The sequence below is a fragment of the Apis laboriosa genome, unplaced genomic scaffold, assembly GCF_014066325.1.
Source record: "Apis laboriosa isolate Shangri-la unplaced genomic scaffold, ASM1406632v1 scaffold112_cov148, whole genome shotgun sequence".
Lineage (NCBI taxonomy): Eukaryota > Metazoa > Arthropoda > Insecta > Hymenoptera > Apidae > Apis > Apis laboriosa.
Genome location: NW_025220865.1, coordinates 1,409,219 through 1,429,333, shown reverse-complemented (window position 1 = coordinate 1,429,333; position 20,115 = coordinate 1,409,219). Strand labels below are relative to the sequence as shown.

The following is a 20,115-nucleotide window of genomic DNA, read 5'->3' as shown; positions in this document are numbered from 1 at the left end:
CGACTATGAATCCATTTTCACGCATCTTATTATGAATATATGAATATATTTTGTGGAATTTTGTGTCTCAGTGTGTCTGATATATCGATTCCAAAAAAAAAAAACAGTATTTTTTATCAGCCTTACACTTATTATTTATCGTTCAAAGGTTATTTTATATTTTAATTTCGCATTTTACGGATTTCCAAAGGATTTCAAGCTCATAAAAATGCACAAACAATTAAATAACAATAATAATTTTTAAAATTTACTCGTTACATTATGAATATCAGTTTCGATGCATTTATAAAAAGAATAAATAAATTGCTGATGCATACACAAATATTGAATTTGTAGATTAACTATTTTTTTATTACCGATTTGACGATGAATTTTAAATTTATATTTTATTGAAATCAACATTTCAAAATAATGTTTTTTCTTCTTACGAAAAAAAAGAAAAACACGTAAGATTCCATTATATTTGCATTACAAATAAATTTCATATTATCATAAATATAATAAATTTCACTTACACGTTCAATTTGTTCCAATCCTATTAATTCGTTTCAGTATTCGTGTTAACTCGTGCCAGTTCGTACTAGTTCGTGTCAGTTCGTGTCAGTCCTTACTAGTCCAATCTGTTCCACTTGAGAATTGAGAATGACTCCCGAATTTTTAACAAAGATATTTTGTATGTCCTCATCCATGACTTCGATTATTCAGAGGTCACTGAATAAAGTATGTGGATTTCACATAGTCTACTTTCACGAACGTAAATCACTATGGACTTTATTATTACAATTACAAAGGATGATCGTTTAATTAGCCATTGTTAATGACATTAATCGTGACCATATTTAGACTCTTACCATCTCGCTTCTTGTTACATTAATTGCCGATGGTGTAACTTTTCAAGATTTTTCAAGAGAAATTCATGATTTTGCTTTTTCTCTATTTATATTCCGTTAAACGGTATTTTTTTTTCTTCTTTTTTTTTTTATTTTTTTTTTTGTTTTTGTTTTTGTTTTTGTTTTTAAACGATCAGTTATATAAGTACGTTTCTAAATTTCGTTGAAATTATTTTTATTGCGGAATAACACTTATTTTGCAAGATTTCGAGTTATATAACTTTCTTTATAAACAATTTGCATGAATTGACAAGAAAGATAACTCCGATTTTCGTTCTTTCTTTCGTCTTCGTTCGAAAGAAAAATAAGAAAAATATCTCAACATTTTTAATTTCCTTCTTCAATGATGAATTCAAATTTTTGTTTGTCAATATAAATATCCATCGTCGTTACATTATTTTTCAATAATTAAATCGTGAAAATATATCTCACCATTATAATATATATACATTATTACGATATTTCCTCTTACGAATTTCATCAGTTATTCTCAGTTCAGAAAAGTATTTAAAATGAATAAAAAAAATATAATGTAAAGTACAAAGAAAAGAGAGAAAAAATGAAACGGAAAAAAAAAGTCGAGAGATATTTAAAAAATAATAGAAATCAAATGATCGTGAATATGATTTATCAAATATATTTATACGACATTATTTCAACATTCCATATATGAAGTAGCATAAAAAAATTTTATCTAAAAAATCGAGAGGCAGAGAAAATTTCTCATTATCGTTGCGTTAAGTTACATAATGAGTGTACACGTGAAATTTACTTTCATTCGTCTGGGCGAATCAACGCAATGTGTTCAAGGACGTTTAAAAGGTGTGTATATATATATATATATATATATACATACAAATAACGAGACGAAAATTTTTCGCCAATTTTCTTGCTTTTATTTTTTTAATAATTATATGATAAACGGATAAAGATACATGATTATCGATTTCGTGAGACTTTTCTCTCTTTTTAGTCTATAATTTTTTTATAAATTAGTTTAAATCGAAAGCCATTCACCATGTTATTGGGTCAGTTCATAAGTTCGTTCGCTTTTTGGCGGGCTTTTTAAAATACGCAAATGAATTTTCTCGTAAATTCGAAAAATATTTTTATAAAGAAAAATATATTTATTAATAAATTTTATTGTGTGTATATGCGCAGTTTTATTAAAGATATCGATATATTTATTATTGTTATTATAAGAAGAAGAAATATTAGCTACAAATTTATTTCGTATGACGTTTATTTCATTCAAATATTTTTACACGATAAATTAATCAACTTTCATAATTACATAGAATTTCACACAAGATATATTTATTTATAGAAAATAACTAAACAACAGTCAACGAAAAGTCAATAAAAACAATTTGTTTATCTCGAGAAAGCCGTACATACATTATTCTCTCTAGAAATAACACGTGTATAATCGAAAATTGTTTCCCCTAGGGTTTGTAACATATTTATCTTTGATTTCTCCAATTTTTCTGCCATTCTCTCGTTTAAAATTTCTTCGATAATTAAAATGAATAATTTATTTTCTACAATAAAAAAAAAAAAAAAACGTTGAACGTTGGAAATCATACCAAATATCGTTTTACAATTTTTCATTTCATGGATTAAATGGGAAAAAAAAGGAAAATTTTTAACTAAAAATTTTTAGTTTATCTCTTTTTACAAAATATCTAATAATATCTTTTTTTTCTTTTTATTGCAATAAATCGAAGTAATAAAAAGTAGAGGATTAATCTACTTAATAAAATTAAATATTATTATTATTATTATTATTATTATTGTTATTATTGTTATAAATAGATATGTTGCGTATAATTAAATTTCTAGCATAAATACAATAATAAATAAATAAATATTAAGGAATATTTACGAACAAGAGTTTAAAATACATATATATATATATATGTTAATTATTTGGTCACAAGTAGCGCATTTGTCTCTTTTCGTTCGTTGAAATTAATGTTTATCCTATCCTTGTATCGTTTGTAACTAACACTCGCTCTTTCTTAATTTTTAATTCATTAACTATTCCTTAATTCTGACGGGCTAAAATCGCAATTCTAAAATCTGCATTCATCACATTGTACATCAATCAAATTTGGTCCATTTTTTATACACGATAATACGTGATCTTTCAAAACGCACTATCCTTTGTCTTTACTTTTGATAACAGGTTAAATTTATTATAATTTTTCTTTTTTTTTTTTTCTCATAACATAGAGGATAATGACGTACAAGCATCATTTTTAAAATATATATATATAAAAAAGGGAGATTACAACGTAAAGGTACAATTCATTTTTGAATGAATCTTAAAATCTCTTAAGATTATATTCGAAGATTGGATATTAGAAAGAATATTTTTTTTTCAATTTGATCGTACGTATTTTGGAAATATTTTAATCTTGGCACACGTGATATATTCCAAAGTATAATATTGTATTTTAATTTTATCATACAACTTTTTTTTTCTTGAAAATTATATTTACAAATATCGACGAGAGCACTTTTTGGTACTTTTCTTAATTTTCCTTCTAATAATATCAACATTCACTCCAATTAGGAAAATTTATATCGTGATAATAAACGATAAAAATCCATTGACCCGATTTCACCAAGTAAATATTCATTGAAAATGTTGCAACTACTGTTGAATTTTTCTCTTGAGAAATATATGAGGGCAGGCCGCCTGTCTATTTCGAATATAATTTTATTTGGCTCTTTATTTCATTTGTCGAACGAGAAAGCAACATAAGATTATAAAATCGAAAAAAAAGAAATTCTACCAGTTGCGACAACTTTTTGCCATTATTGAATCAAAATCTTCTGATTAATATTGAATTTGATATATATATATATATAAATTGTAAGAAATTTGGAAACACAGTCACAGCAACAAATATGTATGTATATACTTCTTAGTGATCCTCTTAATAACATTCTCTTCTCTCCAACTTATTTTATTATGTAACGTTTACATAAATTTCACACGACTTCACGTTGTTCAAAAGTTGATTGTAAAATCTGATTAAAAATCAATAGTCCTCTAACCATTTCCCTTCTTGATATTACAATTCCGTTCGTTTCAATTTTCCATATAATAAAAGAAAAATAAACTCACTATCCGAAATCGATCCTACTATCCGCATCAAAAATATATATATTACAATTTTACAAGGAATAAATAAATTTCCTTAAACGATTACATTCCACAAAGATTGAAGTTAAAACCTTAAAAAGACACACTTAAATTAAATTCGAAGGAAACGTAATGCCCAACAACAATAGTATCTCCTATCCTTATATAGATAAAATCCATCCACATAGAGTATAAAGTGTCACGACTCGGTGGCGTTTCGAGCAGCACGCCACGAGGACCACTGCTCCTTAACCATATCCGCCCCCTTCTCGCCTATCATTATCACAGGCGCGTTTATATTGCCGCTGGTGATCGTGGGCATGATGGATGCGTCGATCACCCTCAACCCCTTCACCCCGTACACCCTTAGCTCGGGATCGACGACGGCCATGGGATCGGTCCTCGGCCCCATCTTGGCCGTGCAGCTCATATGGTAAATGGTCATCGTGTATTGGCGTATCGCGCAGTTCCAGTACTCGTCCGTGTACAACGGTATCCGTTTGCAATTGGGCACTGGCTGGCTGTGGAACCTCGCGCCGAACCTCTTCATGCTGCTCGTCTGACCGAACGCGACGGCGGCCTTCACCCCCTCCCTCAGCACGTCGACGTCGTACGGATCGGTGAGGTAATTGTGATACATGAGGGGGTAATCGAGGGGGTCGCTCGTCCTCAGCCTCACGAAACCGCGCGACTTGGGCCTGAGCAGCATGGGGAACACGCTGAACACGTCTCGCCTGTTTATACTCTCGAACACCTCGTTGTAGAACTCGTCCGTCAACCCGTGCGCGTTCTTCACGTGGGTGCCGCCATCCGAGTTGACCGAGGAGGAGGTGAGCATGAACTCGATGTCCGGCCAATCGTCGCTTCGGTTCGCGTACTTGGTCGAGATGAAGCCGACCGTCTCGAGGCCGACGTTGGCCGTCAACGGGCCGTCCTCGGTGATCGCGTATCGGAGGGCCGAATTGAGGTTCACGACGCGGTCGAGCATTATGCTGATCGGATAGTCTATGGGGAATATGATCCCGCCCACGGCTATGTGATCCTGAAGATTCTGCCCAACGCCCGGCGAGTCGTGGATCACGGGGATACCGAGCTCCTCTAGGTGGCGCCTCGGCCCTATGCCGGACAGCATCAACAATTGGGGCGAGTTTATCGCCCCTGCCGATAATATCACTTCCTTCCTCGCGTGCACCACCTCCCTCCGCCCCCCCCTGATGAACTCCACGCCGCGTGCACGCTTCGTGCGCGGGTCTATCAGGATCCTTGTCACGTGGCTCCACAACGAGAGGTCGAAGTTGCGTCGTAGTTGGATGGGCCTGATGAACGCCTTCGCCGCGCTGCACCTCGTCCCCCGCCTCATCGTGTACTGGTACAGGGCGAAACCCGTCTGCTGCTCCCCGTTTATGTCGACTATGTCGTAGCCCATCTCCTCGCCAGCTTGGAGGAAGGCTATACCCAACGGCGTGTTGTAGGGAGAGTCTTGCACCGTCAGGTATCCTCCTTCGATTTTGGGAAATTTTGACGAATTTTTAGTTTCTTTTTCTTTTTCTTTTTTTTTTTTTTTTTTTTTTTTTTTTTTGGAGGGGGATGTGATATGTAACCAATCAATTTCTTTAAGTAAAGTAATTTTTGATTGATTGATGTCTAAGCGCTTGGGTGTTTCTTTCTTTTATTTAATTTTTATTTTATTTTCGATCGAATTTTTCTAAGTGAAATCGTTCAGCTGTTTTTCTCACTTCTTGTTTTTGATAAAAGGTTTACGTTAGAAAGATTCGGGGATTGCAATTTTTTGCAATGCAAAATAGATAGATACGTGTTCTTTTCTTTTATAATTTTTATTATTCCAAGTATTTTTCGATTAAATGTGTTTAAGATTTCTCAATTGGCTAGAGATTGATTGGGATTCAAAATATATAATGGAAAGGGTGCTGGCTTACCTGTGCTGTGGTATTTAGTGTTACGAGCTAAATAGGGATTCCTTTGGTCCTGAGATTTTTTGAAATAGTGAAGTATATCGTCGTAACCCCAACCAGGATTGCCGAAGCTTTCCCATTGGTCGAAATCTCGTCGATTTCCTCGAATGTAAAGCATCGTGTTCAGCACACTCGAACCTCCCAAAACCTGAAATTTTGAGAATTAAGAAGGAATTTCTTTTTTCCTTTCGATAACTTTTACTACCCTCTTTCACTTCCTACATTTACAATAATACAAATTTTTAAAAACGACTATGAGCAAAAAAAATATATAAAACAATTGATCTGATCTTCTTTTTAATTATGAATAAATATTCATATACAACGATATATCTTTAAGATACGTTTTTGCTGATTCATTTTTTTTCTTTCCCTTCATCAAAAAGAAAAAAACGAAAGTTGAGGTAACCTTGGAACTGGTTATTCTCACTTTCACCTGACACTGAACCCTGATTACATTCCAATAGAGTAAGACGATCATCGAGGAATAACTGTCTAATATAATCCGATTGATTTATACGACAAACGAGAAAAAATTAAAGAAAGAGTCTCTCGAAGAAAATTAATTAATATTTGAACAATTATACGCTTCAACAAATTTTTGCAAAGCATTTTTCTTTCTTTTTTTTTTTTTTTTTTTTATTGCTTCCTGAATGGAATTTCAAATTCTGAAAGCACGATCTCTCATCTCGCGACGAATATCTCACCTTCCCTCTGGTCCAACAGCATCGTCGATCGACCATCGCCTGACAAGCCGAATCCTGGGGCTGCGTCCTGTATTTCCAATCCAGTTTGCTCTTGTGCAAGTAGAGGGACAGTATAGGGACGTCCGTTATCTCGGTTTCGTGGCCTCCAGCCTCCAACAGCAGCACGCTCCACCCCGGGTTCTCGGTGAGCCTGTTCACAACCACGCTTCCGGCCGAGCCACCGCCCACCACCACGAAATCGTACTCCCTTCTTAGATTCTTGGCCACCTTTGGTTGATTCTCGGGATCCATCAGATCGTAATTGTAATAAGCTAGGGCCGCTATGATGATCGGTATTATGGCCAATTTTCCGAGGAGGAGAGTGGCAGCTTTTACGGCCAGTGTCGCTGTGCTTATTAACGTCATCTTTCGTTTCTTAGAATTTGTTTCCTTTCTTTTTTTTTTTTTTCCCCCGATCTCAGTTTTTGGGATTCGAAGTTTCAAAGTTTCTTCTTTCGTTTTTTTTTTTTTTTGTTTTCCTCTTTATCTTTCTTATTTATTTGTTTTTAAGTTTGAGGAATTTTTGGGTAATACGAAATTTGTTTCTTCGTAAGGAATGTACGATAGTTTATAAAGGATCGATTTCATTATTATTAATGAAGTGTATTATTGTGATTGAAGATCTCATATCCTGGATTTACCTAGGGTTCGTTTCTTCGATAATGAAACTAGATGCCATTGTTAATCGAAATGATAATAACAGACGAATCAAATAATTCCTATTTGGATCATGATGAATGTCGGTTCACCGGTTCCATCGAGTTATTTCATTTGAATCTTTGGTGTTCATGTGTCAGCCTCGGTGTGGATCTGCAAACAGATGTGAATTAAAAAAAAAAAAAAGATATTAATGGTGCGGAATTATTAATTTAACGTTATGGAAGAAATAATATTTAAATAAATTAAATTTTCGCTCGTTATTTGTTCTTTTAAATATCGCAAGTTAATACACATAACGCGTAACATTTTTCGATATTAAAAATACAAAAATATATACACACACACACAGAAAGTAGCCATTTCAGAAGTTGACAAATTCGTGAACTTGAACCAGTTATGTTTCTATTTTCATAGAAACGGGTATAGGGATAAGTTCCAGTTGAAAAAAAAATCCAACTGACCTTGAAATAGCCTTGAGACGAGACGTCCCAAATGACTTCAAAATAACCTTAACCCAACATACGTGTAATTATATAAAGTATACAAGGCAAATATTGAACCATGACTTTCTAATAATCGTGTTAATCGCTCGTTTAATTTCGGCGGGAATTTCAAATTTAATCGACAGGAGGAAGATCTAAAATTTATTCTTAACAAAAAAAAAAATTAAATTAATTCCAACTTATTATCAATTTTATCTTTATTCTTTATCCGTTCAATTAAAAAAAAATTAAGGAAGAAAACAGAAGAAAAAAACCGCTTAACATCTGCGTTAGAAAAAAATAATAAACTCTCGAATGATTCAATTCACTCGTCCATCATTTCTTAATTGCTTTACGCACCGTTGCATACGCGACATTCCGAATTATCACGAGACAATAAACTTCGTGAACACACTTTCTCACTTGTACGTTAACGAGGCTCGTATTCACCGGCACGGAACGCGCGCACACATGCACGCATACATGCGCGCGCATACATAGTTGTTTATGTCACGACAATTGTCACGATCCACGCGCACCACACTCTTCCCAGTCGTACGAGGAAACGATTGGATTCGCGCTTTTGCATAACTTTCTTCATTGGCCGGACAATGCAGTCCAATGGCATACCCATTCACGGGCACCGTGTCGCTCTGATCGAACTTTTTCAGCTTGCGACACACTTTCTTTTCCCCCCCTCTTGCTCATTCGATCCTCGTCACTTTATTTTTTTTCTTTTTCTTTTCTTTTTGGCGCGATGAAAGCGACATGTGCGCGCACACGTATACGCATACGCTGTTCTGAAAGTGGATATTTGATGGAAAATTTGAAGGATTCAAAGCATTATTTTTGGAAAAAAAATATTGTCAAAGTAAGATAAAAGATTCCGTATTTTAATTTCTTTACTTTTGATTTCAGATTAATAATACGTATATACACGTGTTTTTTCTGAATAAGAAATTCTGAAATAATCTACGGAATATTCTTTTTTGCAAGAACATATATCGTTAACGATTAAACAATATTCGAATTACAGTCATCGATAACCGCTAAAAAGCAAACTAAGGATTTCTAATGTTTCTTTATTTGCACATTAACACTTCAAACAAAATTATATACAATCATATTGGCATAAGTTATATGCATATACATATATATATATATATGTATGTATATATATGGTATATATATACATATATATATACCAACACTATTTTCACATAAATCACCAATCATCGTCTCTTTGATACTCACGATCTCGATTCGTCTTGATCTCGATAACGAGTCTCCACGAGGAGAGATAGTTGGAAATTCTGTTCAAAGTTTCATTTATTAAATTTTGCCAAGGAGAGAGAGAAAAAAAAAAAAAAAAAAAGGTGGCACACCCCAGGTTGGATCACGCAGAAGCACGTGGATCGATTGGACCGATCGAGCAGCTCGCGAACGTAGAGAAAGCGAAAGACTGAATGTTCGAACATCACGTTCCACGTATAAACCGTACGGTAGTACCACCACTTTGATCGACAAGAAACGGGTCGTATTCGCGTGTTGACCTTTAGGGTTGAGTTCTTCATCTCTTTCGTCACGTTCGTTCTTTTTTTCTGCTCGTATTTTTCTGTCGATCGATCATCGATCGTTCGTCCCTGCCATCTTCTTCGTGGTTGTAAAAAAATTTGCCTCCTTTTTCTCATCAGAGGCCTGATATTATTCTATATCATGTGAGAGATGTGATGATTTCAATTTTCATATGCTATTTTTTTTTTTTTATGATCGAATAAGTTGAATAAGAAATAAAATTTATCGTTGATTCAATCATCGATTTGCTATCGAAATTTTTAATAATGATCGATCAGTGATTCAATTAGCGACTAAAGTTTTCTAATAAAATTAGTTGTATTGTTAAATACAGTAGAATGTAACTTACGTGAGTAGATGAGTAATCTATGATGCTCAAGGATCACTCAAAGTGTATATTGTTCCACCCTATGTATCACGTTTTTGTAATACGATCCAATATTTGTAATTTATGTATCATCATTCGAGATATTACGTTCTGGTAATTTAGGGAAAAGGCATCGATTCCTTCCTTGTAGAAATAACGTGGTAATTTCACGGTATGAAAATGAAAAATGGATATAAATAAATTTTGAGTAAGCAATAAGGGAAAGCAAATTATTTTTGAAACAATTTTTATTTCGAAAATATATATATATATGGAAAATTTTATTCCGGCAATAATAATAGGATTTTAATTATTGATAAGATTTTCAATAAATGTATGATTCGTATCTCGTTTCATTTCATTAAAAAAAAAAAAAATGACTTGGGATAATTGATTCTTAGTACATCTTCTTCGTAAATGAGGCTCGTCTCATTCAGATGAAATAAACGCATCGAAATATTTTTTAATATTTCGTAATAAATTACGAATATACATATATATACACACACACATTAAAATTGTTCCATTAAGATGTTCAAGGATACCTGATCTTGATTTCACAGTTGACCGAAATTTCGTGGTAACCATAATGTCCGTATGCTTTATTCATGAATTATTCACATAGTACGATTTCATTTCAATATGCTGCAAATAAAAAAACTATTAAATTAAAAGGAATAATTTAAAATAATTTTAATTCATGAAGATTTATTTTATTTGGATATAAAATATTGAAAATATTTATTTAAAATATAAAATATTTGCAATTATTAGAATTTTTTTTTTTTAATAATTCTGTGAAATATAATCATGCATTAATTATCTATATTTATAAGAAATTGTCGTTCTATATTAAACGAAAAAATGAATGGTGAGATTGGAAAAATCAATCTGCAAGATTGAGGACACACATGTCATCTTAAGATCATTAATCATAGAAAAGATTTTTTTAAGACATGTCCCTCAACAATAAAAAACAAATTTAAAAAATAATCAGAAGATCTTTACAGATTAAAATTAAACCGGAAAATCCTCAAAGAATCCTATATCCAATCTACTTTTGACCAAGTAGTCTCATTTCATTCACTTTCACTTTCATTAATTTTTCACTGGCCACAGACAGTCAAATTTTCTTCTTCTTTCTCTCTTTCTTTCTCTTTATTTTAATATCCCTTACTTCTTTTGATCGTCGATATATTTTATGTTATATTTCGAATAGAAACATTTCACTTTCCCCCAGATGATTTTGAAATCGCCTCAGTCAAGCGTTTTCATTCCAGTTCCATGATATGGTGTCTGAATGCTATCGTGTGCTAGAAAAAAAAAAAAAAAAATTGGGAAAGACCCTTCTAGTGAAAGTTCTTCTTGTCCGTATGTCGTTACATTTACGAACAACCGTGAACGTGTAATTTGTTTCCTCGAAAAGACGAGAATTTGATCGGATGACAAAGAGTTGCGTTGTGCATAGAAAATTAATATATTCATGGAAAATCTTTTGAGAGTGGATTTTCTGGAGGCGAAAATAATCTGCAGAAAATATATATACGTAACTTCTTCGTCTATAATCTATAAGCGATTTAAATTTGCATTAGACGAAGAGTGACGAGGATAGAGTGACAGATTTTCTCGAATTTCTCGTGAATGAATAAACAAGTATCGATCGATATATCAAATTTTCTTTAAACCGGTAAAATTGATCTTCTAAGACTATAAATATGTCAACATTTTATATATTTTAGGAAAAAAAAATTATTATGATTATATGCAACAATCTATATAATGATAAATTGAATGAAAAATTTGTGTCACTTCAGCGATGAGTTTAAATTTAAATTTTAAATTAACTAATGAAGACTTAGAATTCAAAATGTCGAAATTGACGAGATTGTTTTATTGTAATGATAATTGCAATGGATCTTTGCATTTCTTATAATGTTAATGATTTCTAGAACATTACCTTTTTCGATGCTCTCATTACGTAAAGGCTATGAATGGATAAAGCGTGTTTTAAAAGTCCTTGGATGGAATAAAAAAAAAAGTCATGATCCAAATAATTATTTATTTCATTTAGTTTCTGATAAAGTTTCAATTTTGTTTTTTATTATTTTCTTTTTTTTTTTTTTTTACTTTAACATAATTACGTAGAATTGTTTAAAAAAAAAATTAAGAGAGTTTATATAGGGGAAAAAATGGGACAAGAAATCATTATATGATAACTATTCGCGATAACTGTTCATTAATCGTACGTTTTTTGTAACTTAATTATATTCTGCTATTGATTGATATTATTAACCTAACATTTTGAGATCTTGACACAGAATAATAATTAGATAACATTCTTTATATTTTTATTCACTCGACATACTTACAATTCAATATTTCATCATATAATTAAGAATAGAAATTAATATAACCTCTTTTTTCCTTTGTTTCAGGTAAGATTATTCCAAACAATAGATTCTTTTAATTGACGTTTTGATACTATTAATGAAGGTAATTCAATTAATCAATGCTTTTATCCTATCCTATGGTAAGATCGTAAAAATTTTATAATATATACTAAAATCAATATTCTCGAGGAATAACATTACAAACTTTCACTATAGTTATTATTATACATCATATTCTACGTATAAAAACGAATTACATTGGCCTACCTGCATATCGAAAACACATTAAAAATCAGTTGGATCGATACCAACTTTTTACTTATTACATCGTTACTGTCCAAAGTTCTCGTCTTCGATATAATCGCAAACTTTTACTTCCACGCATATAACCATTCATCCTTGATCATATCGCTAGCCTTTTCCGCGATCATGATGGTAGGCGCATTCGTGTTCCCTCTAACGATTTTAGGCATGATCGAAGCGTCCACGACTCTTAAACCAACCACTCCGTAAACCCTCAACTCAGGATCGACCACAGCTTCGGGATCCCAATCTGGACCCATTTTGCACGTGCCTACAGGATGATAGATCGTCGCCGTGTACTCCATCATCACGCACTTCCAATATTCCCTCGTGCCAAAAATAAAACGTCTGCAAGATGGCAGAGGCGTATCGATAAGTCGAAACCCATACTCCCGAAACCACGTGGTATGGAACAACTTCAAAGCAGTCTCTATCCCCTCCACCATCACGTCTACATCGGGATAGGCAGTGAAGTATGCAGGATAGATAGATGGTGGCCCCCACAAAGGATCTGTATCGTTCAACAATAAGAATCCTCTGCTTCTAGGCGACAGTAAGATAGGTCTAATATTGATAGCGTCATAATAAGACAAAGGCTCGACCCTAGTCTCCCCAAATTCCGCTGGATCGTTCAAAAAATCCATCTGATTGCTAGCATCGAAGGCGTATTGAATATCTGGTAAGCCATGTTCATGTTCGAACGCAGTCTGCAGAAACGCTCCGCATACGAGTGTTCCAGTGGCAGACAGTGGCCCCATCTGAGTCTTCTCGTAATAGCAGATGTCACTTTTCTTCATACAGTTGTCTTTCGTCGTCGAGGTACTGTTCAACGCGATTACCAAACCGTCCATCGTCACGTGATCCTGAAGATTTCTTCCAACTGGTAAGTCGCTAATCACTGGAATTCCATGTTTTTTTAATTCATCGGCCGGCCCTATGCCGGATAGCATTAAAATTTTGGGCGAGTTAATCGTGCCAGCTGAAAGGACGACCTCTTTCCTAGCCAGAACAGATTTACTCAATCCTGTCGATGTACACGTGTAATCGACACCTGTCACGCGTTTCGTGATTGGATCTGTCAGTAATCTAGTGACGTGGGCCTGTGTTTCGATGGTGAGATTCTTTCGTTTGCGTCTGATAGGTCTGATATACGCACTATTGACGCTTTCGCGCTTTCCATGGAGGGAAGTCATTTGCAATTTCATTACTCCCAATTGTGTTCCCGCGTTTGCATCCACGGTCACGTGACCGAGTTCCCGCCACGCGTTCAAAAGAATCCTCGCGTTGATGTCGGTGTATGGAAATCGTTCCACCGATTGATAACCGCCTTTGTTGTGATAGTATGGGTTTTCTTTTACGATCTGGGAAAAATATCGATATTGTGCATTGAAATCGACGTGATTAAAATTTTGGACGATCTTTTGTAATTTTGATATATCGTTAGGATATGAATGAATTATTAATTTTGTTTTATTGTTGAATAATGGAATTGGAAAATATGATTAGATTTTTGGAGATGTGATTTATTTAGTTTTCTGTGATATATTCTTTTATAATAGTGATCATAGTTATTGTGAATGTGAATGATAAATTTTCTGTCTAATTTCGGTTGAAGAAGGAAGTTAATATAAGCTTCGTTAAATTTACCTCTCGATCCTTATTGTTCTCTGACTTGAGAAAATATGGCAAAACTTCTTCGTAACTCCATCCATAATTCCCTTTCTCTGCCCATTCGTTGTAGTCTTTTGGATTACCACGTATATAAATCATATAGTTGATAGTACTGGATCCACCCATTACCTACGACAATTTATAACATATATCTTAAGTATAATAAATATATAATATTATACAATTCAATTTTTAAAATTATCGATTGCTACGAAAATAAAAATATTATTTTGAACGTGTAAGATAATTAAGATTCGAGATTCATATTATGTAATACATACTTTACCCCTTGCCCATGCACAGCTTCTATCTCTTCTTGATCGACAAGAGTGTCGCTCTGGTTGTGTACGATACATCCAATCGATATTGCTGGCTTGCAACATAGAGGCAAAAGCAGGAACTTTGGCCACCAATGGTTCTTCTATGCCAGCCTCCAATAATAATATCTAAAAATGAATATAAAAAATCAAATATTCGTTAACTTTTCACTTCTTTTTTTTAATTAATTCAATTTATATTTAATTGTAATGTTGTTCTAAAATTGTTGAATCGATCATTGATCATTCATAGTTTTTTTTCTCGTGAAAGTTAATTTTGAAAAGATAAAATCTTTTTGAAAAATTATATCTATGTTATTGTCATTAATAAGAGATTAATAAAAATCTGTGATGAAAATTGCTTAAACTCGTTAAAAGTATAGATGATTTTTTGCTAGGCTGATTTTATTGCATTGACACTACTCGATCCAATAAATAGTTTTATAGTCTTACGCGATTCACAGTCTGGTTTAATCATCAATTGAAACCTCTAAGTGAGGTTTCACGATATAATGGTCGACGATCTTCTGTTTCATGATCCTTTTCAAAGAAGCCCTCGGCATTGTTCGACTTTTCAACTAAGGGATTATCAATTTTCTTTACTTTTACGCATCAAGCGCGACGATTTTATAAAATCTTTCACTTTAACAATTATACAAATTTCTTAAAGATTAAAGTTAAGAAATAAGTTTAATTATCAGATCAATTATTATTAAGAATTTATTTAATTTCGATAAGAATAAAGGAGAATTTTATTCTACGTTCAATTTCGAACAGAATCGTTTCATGAATCATTAATCATCATTGCACTGTTTAGTAAAAGGCGTTCCATGTGTTCATAAAAACTCGTTCCTTTTTTTTTCTTCTTATTATTATCCGATTAACATTGGAATTCAGTATAGCCTTTCTTTCCTGTGCAGTTTAAAGTTCTGACTAAACTTTTTTTTCTTTCTGTTTATTAAAAATCTAATATATATTACTTTATTTCCTAGAAAAGTAAAAAGCCACCAATCATTTTCTGAGAGATCAACTTCAGTTTCGATAAATATCAAAAATATTTGAATTGTTGTAATTTAAAAGATAAAAGAATGTCATTAAAAATTGTTTTACTTTCTGAACAATAAAAATATACGAAATAATTAATCCTACAACTAGAAATATCAAAATTATAGATAATTCGAAAAGATCTAATTGGAAAATAGAATTCGTCAGCCATATTGAATAAAGCGCTCTCTACGTTTTCGCGGGAAAATACGAATAATACGAAATGAAATTCAAAAAATACTTTCCAACAGTACATTCTATTACATAAAAATTCTCTTAATCGAATACTTTTGCCTTTCTACTGATTAAAGTAACAAAATACAACAAATCTTCGTTAAAATTATTCTCGAATAGATACCTTCCAGTGTTTTACTTCGCTCAGTCTATTCGCGAGAACGCATCCAGCCGACCCAGCTCCAACGATAATAAAATCGTACTCTTCTCTAGGAAAATTCGTGGAAATTTGCGGAAAATTGACGCCAATCTGACTATCCACCAACTTCTTAGGATACATAAAATTCTTGTACCGATCAAAATCACTGAAACCACCTCTCCAAGCTTCGTACGAAGAAATCGTTTGAACATTTTCGTCTCGATTGTCGATGAAAATTCTTTCCACCGCCTTTGAACTATCATCTTGACGATTTACTTGATCCTCGCTCTCCAACGAATACATTGGAGACGCAATGTCGTTCAACATTCTCGGAATATAAATTCTTTCTGCAACGATTAATAATTATATTGACAAATTACCAAAAAAAAAAAGAAATTTAACAAATAATCAACCGGAATAATTTTTTCTTTCGCGTATCTATTCTTCCTTTTTTATTCATAAAAAAAAGGGACGTTTACCTTGATCAAATCGTACTGCATCGTAAATTTTAGTCAACGATTCACGGACGATTTCGGAAGGATAAAAGTTACAAATTTCTCCGAAATTCACGATCGATGATTTAATCGTCTCCCTTTCGTCACTTTCATCCTCCTCTCTCGACAACTCCACCGATCCTCCTCCATCGTCCTCCATCTTGTGACCGCGTAACGTGTCCTTGGACGAACGTCTCGCGCATTCGTCGAATTTCCACGGGCGAAACGAGTCGAAATCACGAGGTGGACGGTAGAAAGGGTCTTGGGAATAGCCAAATAGATGCGCGACCAGAGCCAGGAACATGAAGGCCGGCGGTTGGCAGGTAGACACGGTGGAATGTGGCTGGCAAAGAGTTGCTAGGTCCGGTGGCACCCACGACATAACTTTCGAGGATGATGGATTCCCTTCCTCTGTTGGGCAAAGTTTCAGCAATTATCGATTTTTTTTCTTTTTTCTAAATTGTGTTTGCACGAGGAGGAATCGTTTTCCAGAGAAGATGATGGTGGATCACGAATCACGAATAAGTTTCTTAATAATGAGTAAAAGAATTTAATTGGATGATTGATCATTCTCCTAGAATGGAATTCTAAATTGTTTTGGATGAGAAAACGATATTTGATATATAATTTGACGAAAAGAACGAAAGATTGTTTTTAAAAGAAAACAAACGAAAGATTTTGGATATACGTTTTTCGTAGAATAAAATAATTAAAGAGAGTCGAAGAAATAAGAGTGACTCGTCTGTTTATTTCTTTCCTTTTATTTCTTTTTGTTTTTGTGTGTGTTTTTGTGCCTATTGTGTTCGGCAAAAGAAAGAAGGAGTTTCGAATGTCGTGTCGCACTTAAGCGACAAAGAGTTCATTGTATCGCCGTATACACACACGTGTGGAAGTGAAGAACAATGGTTACGTTTTCGTTCTTTAAACAGACGTTTCTTTAACCACGTTTCTTTTTGTCAACTGCAGCGACTAATAACCATTTAACGTTAAAAATTCTTCATCTAACTATCTTAATTTAAGTAATCGTTAATTTATTACGTGATTGATCACGTATTCTTATATTATTCCTTTCGTAATATATATTACATTTTTATTATCGATCGATTAAAGATACCTGGATTTTTAATCGAACGTATTCGAACGTATAAATTCTTCTGCATAAATAAACTTCACGTATCGAGTCAAATATCTAGAAAATAAACTCCTATCTCGTAATTAAAATTAAGAAGAAAAGATTGATCAAAGAGTTTCTTGATTTTACACTGTTTAATCTCACACTGTTCACTCTTAATTTTTGAATTTAAAATCGTGCACAATGGATTTATTTTTTTTTTTTTTTTTTTATATATAAAAAGCAGAACGGCACTTATTTGTTTAAAAAATGGAAAACTGAATTCTTTAGTGCTGAAAGGGTGGCGGACCATTGACGATTGATTTGAACGAAAGTGGTGCTCCTCTCTCGGTGCCTTGGTTTCTTGCCACTTCCCTCCTGTCTCTACTTTTTTTGCTTTCGAGGTGCACGCTTTCGTTTATTAACGAGTAACCACTTTCCTCGATTAAAATTACAACGAAATTCATAAGATCGAATGAATCGAATTCGATGACGAGAGAGGCAGATCCATTTGTAAAAATTTTTATATTCCTATTTGCCGATATTTTTAAAATTTATCGGCGTTTTAAAGAGGATTGATACTTCATCAAGTATCTTGAATTAGGAAATTAAGGAGTTTTAAATTTAAAATGTGATATTCGATATTTCTACAAAAGGATTAAGTAAAATGAGATTTGATATTTTGGTATATTTAAATAAGATTTTTCTTAAATCAAGTATAAAAAGTGTTCCAAAGATTTTATTATCATTATTATATATTCAATACAAATATTAGCTTATATTAGTTTATATTAGCTTATATTGCATTCCATATAACAACATCTTTTGTAATAACATCTCACTTTAAGCAATATTACTTAAAGTCGTTTATTTATTTATTTCGTCACATTTCTGTGTGTTATCGATAGCAGTAGATTGTAAGCACAATTAGAAAGGATCTTACAAATTATTAGCTACAGAGCGATCAACCTGATCGTGTTTGCTCTGCTTCCGCTCTACTTCGATACTTTTTATTTTCTATTATTCATGGTATTATTCGCCGGCTTTACAGCCTCTTACAATAACTTTTTCACGTGGCAAGTCAGTCTGCATATCATCGTCGATTTCGTTTCACTTTCGCATTTCACGGTTTTCCTTGTAATAAAACATCGAAACCTCTTTTTTTCATCTCGTTATTTTTTATCGAACGTTATTATCGAATCGAATTATAAAACTCAACTGTTATCTCTCTTGTCGTAAAATAATTATTCTCCTCGATGATATTATATTAAAACATTATTATTAATTGTCGTGTCGCATTATCGATTATATTTTACGTTATATTTTGATTTTGGTTTTTATTCTTAAAATTTTATTTATCATCAATAGCGCTCTCGATAGAAATATTTCTTTGCATTTTATCAAAATCAAATTCTCCTTTTTTAATTTTAAATTAATAATAGATTACATTTTAATAAGAATTTTCGTTAACGTAAATGCGTTCAGTGAATTACAGAACAACTGTAAAATGCATTGGAATGTTAACGATTCCAAGAATTGCTATCGCATTTCAAGAAACAATTTTTCAAGAAAGTAATTCATAACATTGTACAAGGATGAATAACATTTATAAAAAAAAATAATAAAAAATATTGTTAATTTTTAATCACATTATCAAAAATCAAAAGGATATCATCATGCAATGTGAATTTATAATAATAATATTTTTTTTTTTATTATTTCTTCTTTTCTCGTCTATCATTCGAATCATTAGAATCAAAGTTGTATCTCTCTTCGAATCGGCATTGACGTAATAATTACTTAACGTAATTACTTAACGTAAATTTTACATTTCAAATTAATAGTATTACTTTTGTATTTAAAAAGTAATTTTACATGTAACTCCTACTAGTTACAATTGGATAAGTAAGTACACGGATGTTTCATTATCCGAACAATTCTAACCACTTTGGATCCAGCAGTTCGAATAATCAACGCTCCACTGCAGACTTGGACGACTTACGAGTCGCATGTCTTTTCTGCCCCACTTCTGTGCTTCCCCACCACACTATGAAACTGTATATTACTACATATGAGTATTAGTATATATATGAGGCAAAGCACGACGAGAAAATATGGAATTAATTAAAAATGGGCAAATCACATACTGATAATGAAAATTAAATTCATGTTACCTTCTCTCTCACCAAAAATTGGCCTAATTCCAGAGTTAACCATTAATCTATTAAAGAAATTAATTAAAATTTTTGAATTAAGTTAAATAACTTTATTCTTAATTTCAACTATTAAATTTTGTCCACCTCTGTTGCTTCTCAATTCCTTCTCAATTTCCTCAAGAGAAAAATACATTGACGTCATGTATTCATGTTATCCCTACTACAATTGTTAGATTAGGTAGAGATATGTCACGTGACTTTGGTAAAAGCTTGCAAGGGAATTTGCTTGCGAGGGAATAGCAGCAAGAATAAATCACGTATTCTCCTCTCAAAAAAAAATTTGACATCAAAAACCTCTTTATTATAGAATAAAGTTATTATTTTAATTATTCAAAGTAATTTTATTCGA

The 20,115-nt window shown here is 32.7% G+C and overlaps 2 protein-coding genes across 4 annotated transcripts in view; one reads left to right on the top strand and one right to left on the bottom strand.

The window, feature by feature from the left end:
• The window catches only part of LOC122714982 (flotillin-2), a 98,022-nt gene that overhangs the window by 41,848 nt on the left and 36,059 nt on the right, over positions 1–20,115 (top strand). Inside the window, exon 1 of one of the 3 annotated variants that reach the window (XM_043936841.1) lies at positions 12,283–12,340. The exons of the other annotated variants lie outside the window; for them this stretch is intronic. The gene's annotated coding sequence lies outside the window, so the exon portion shown is untranslated. Of the gene's footprint in view, positions 1–12,282; positions 12,341–20,115 lie in introns of those variants that run through there. 3 annotated transcript variants of the gene reach the window in all.
• Positions 12,382–16,821, bottom strand: LOC122714913 (glucose dehydrogenase [FAD, quinone]-like). Its single transcript, XM_043936697.1, has 5 exons — positions 16,425–16,821; positions 15,931–16,292; positions 14,493–14,657; positions 14,188–14,340; positions 12,382–13,901 (listed from the first exon to the last, which is right to left on the bottom strand). The coding sequence occupies exons 1-5, from the start codon at positions 16,819–16,821 to the stop codon at positions 12,609–12,611; spliced, it is 2,370 nt and encodes a 789-aa protein (XP_043792632.1). The 3' UTR covers positions 12,382–12,608.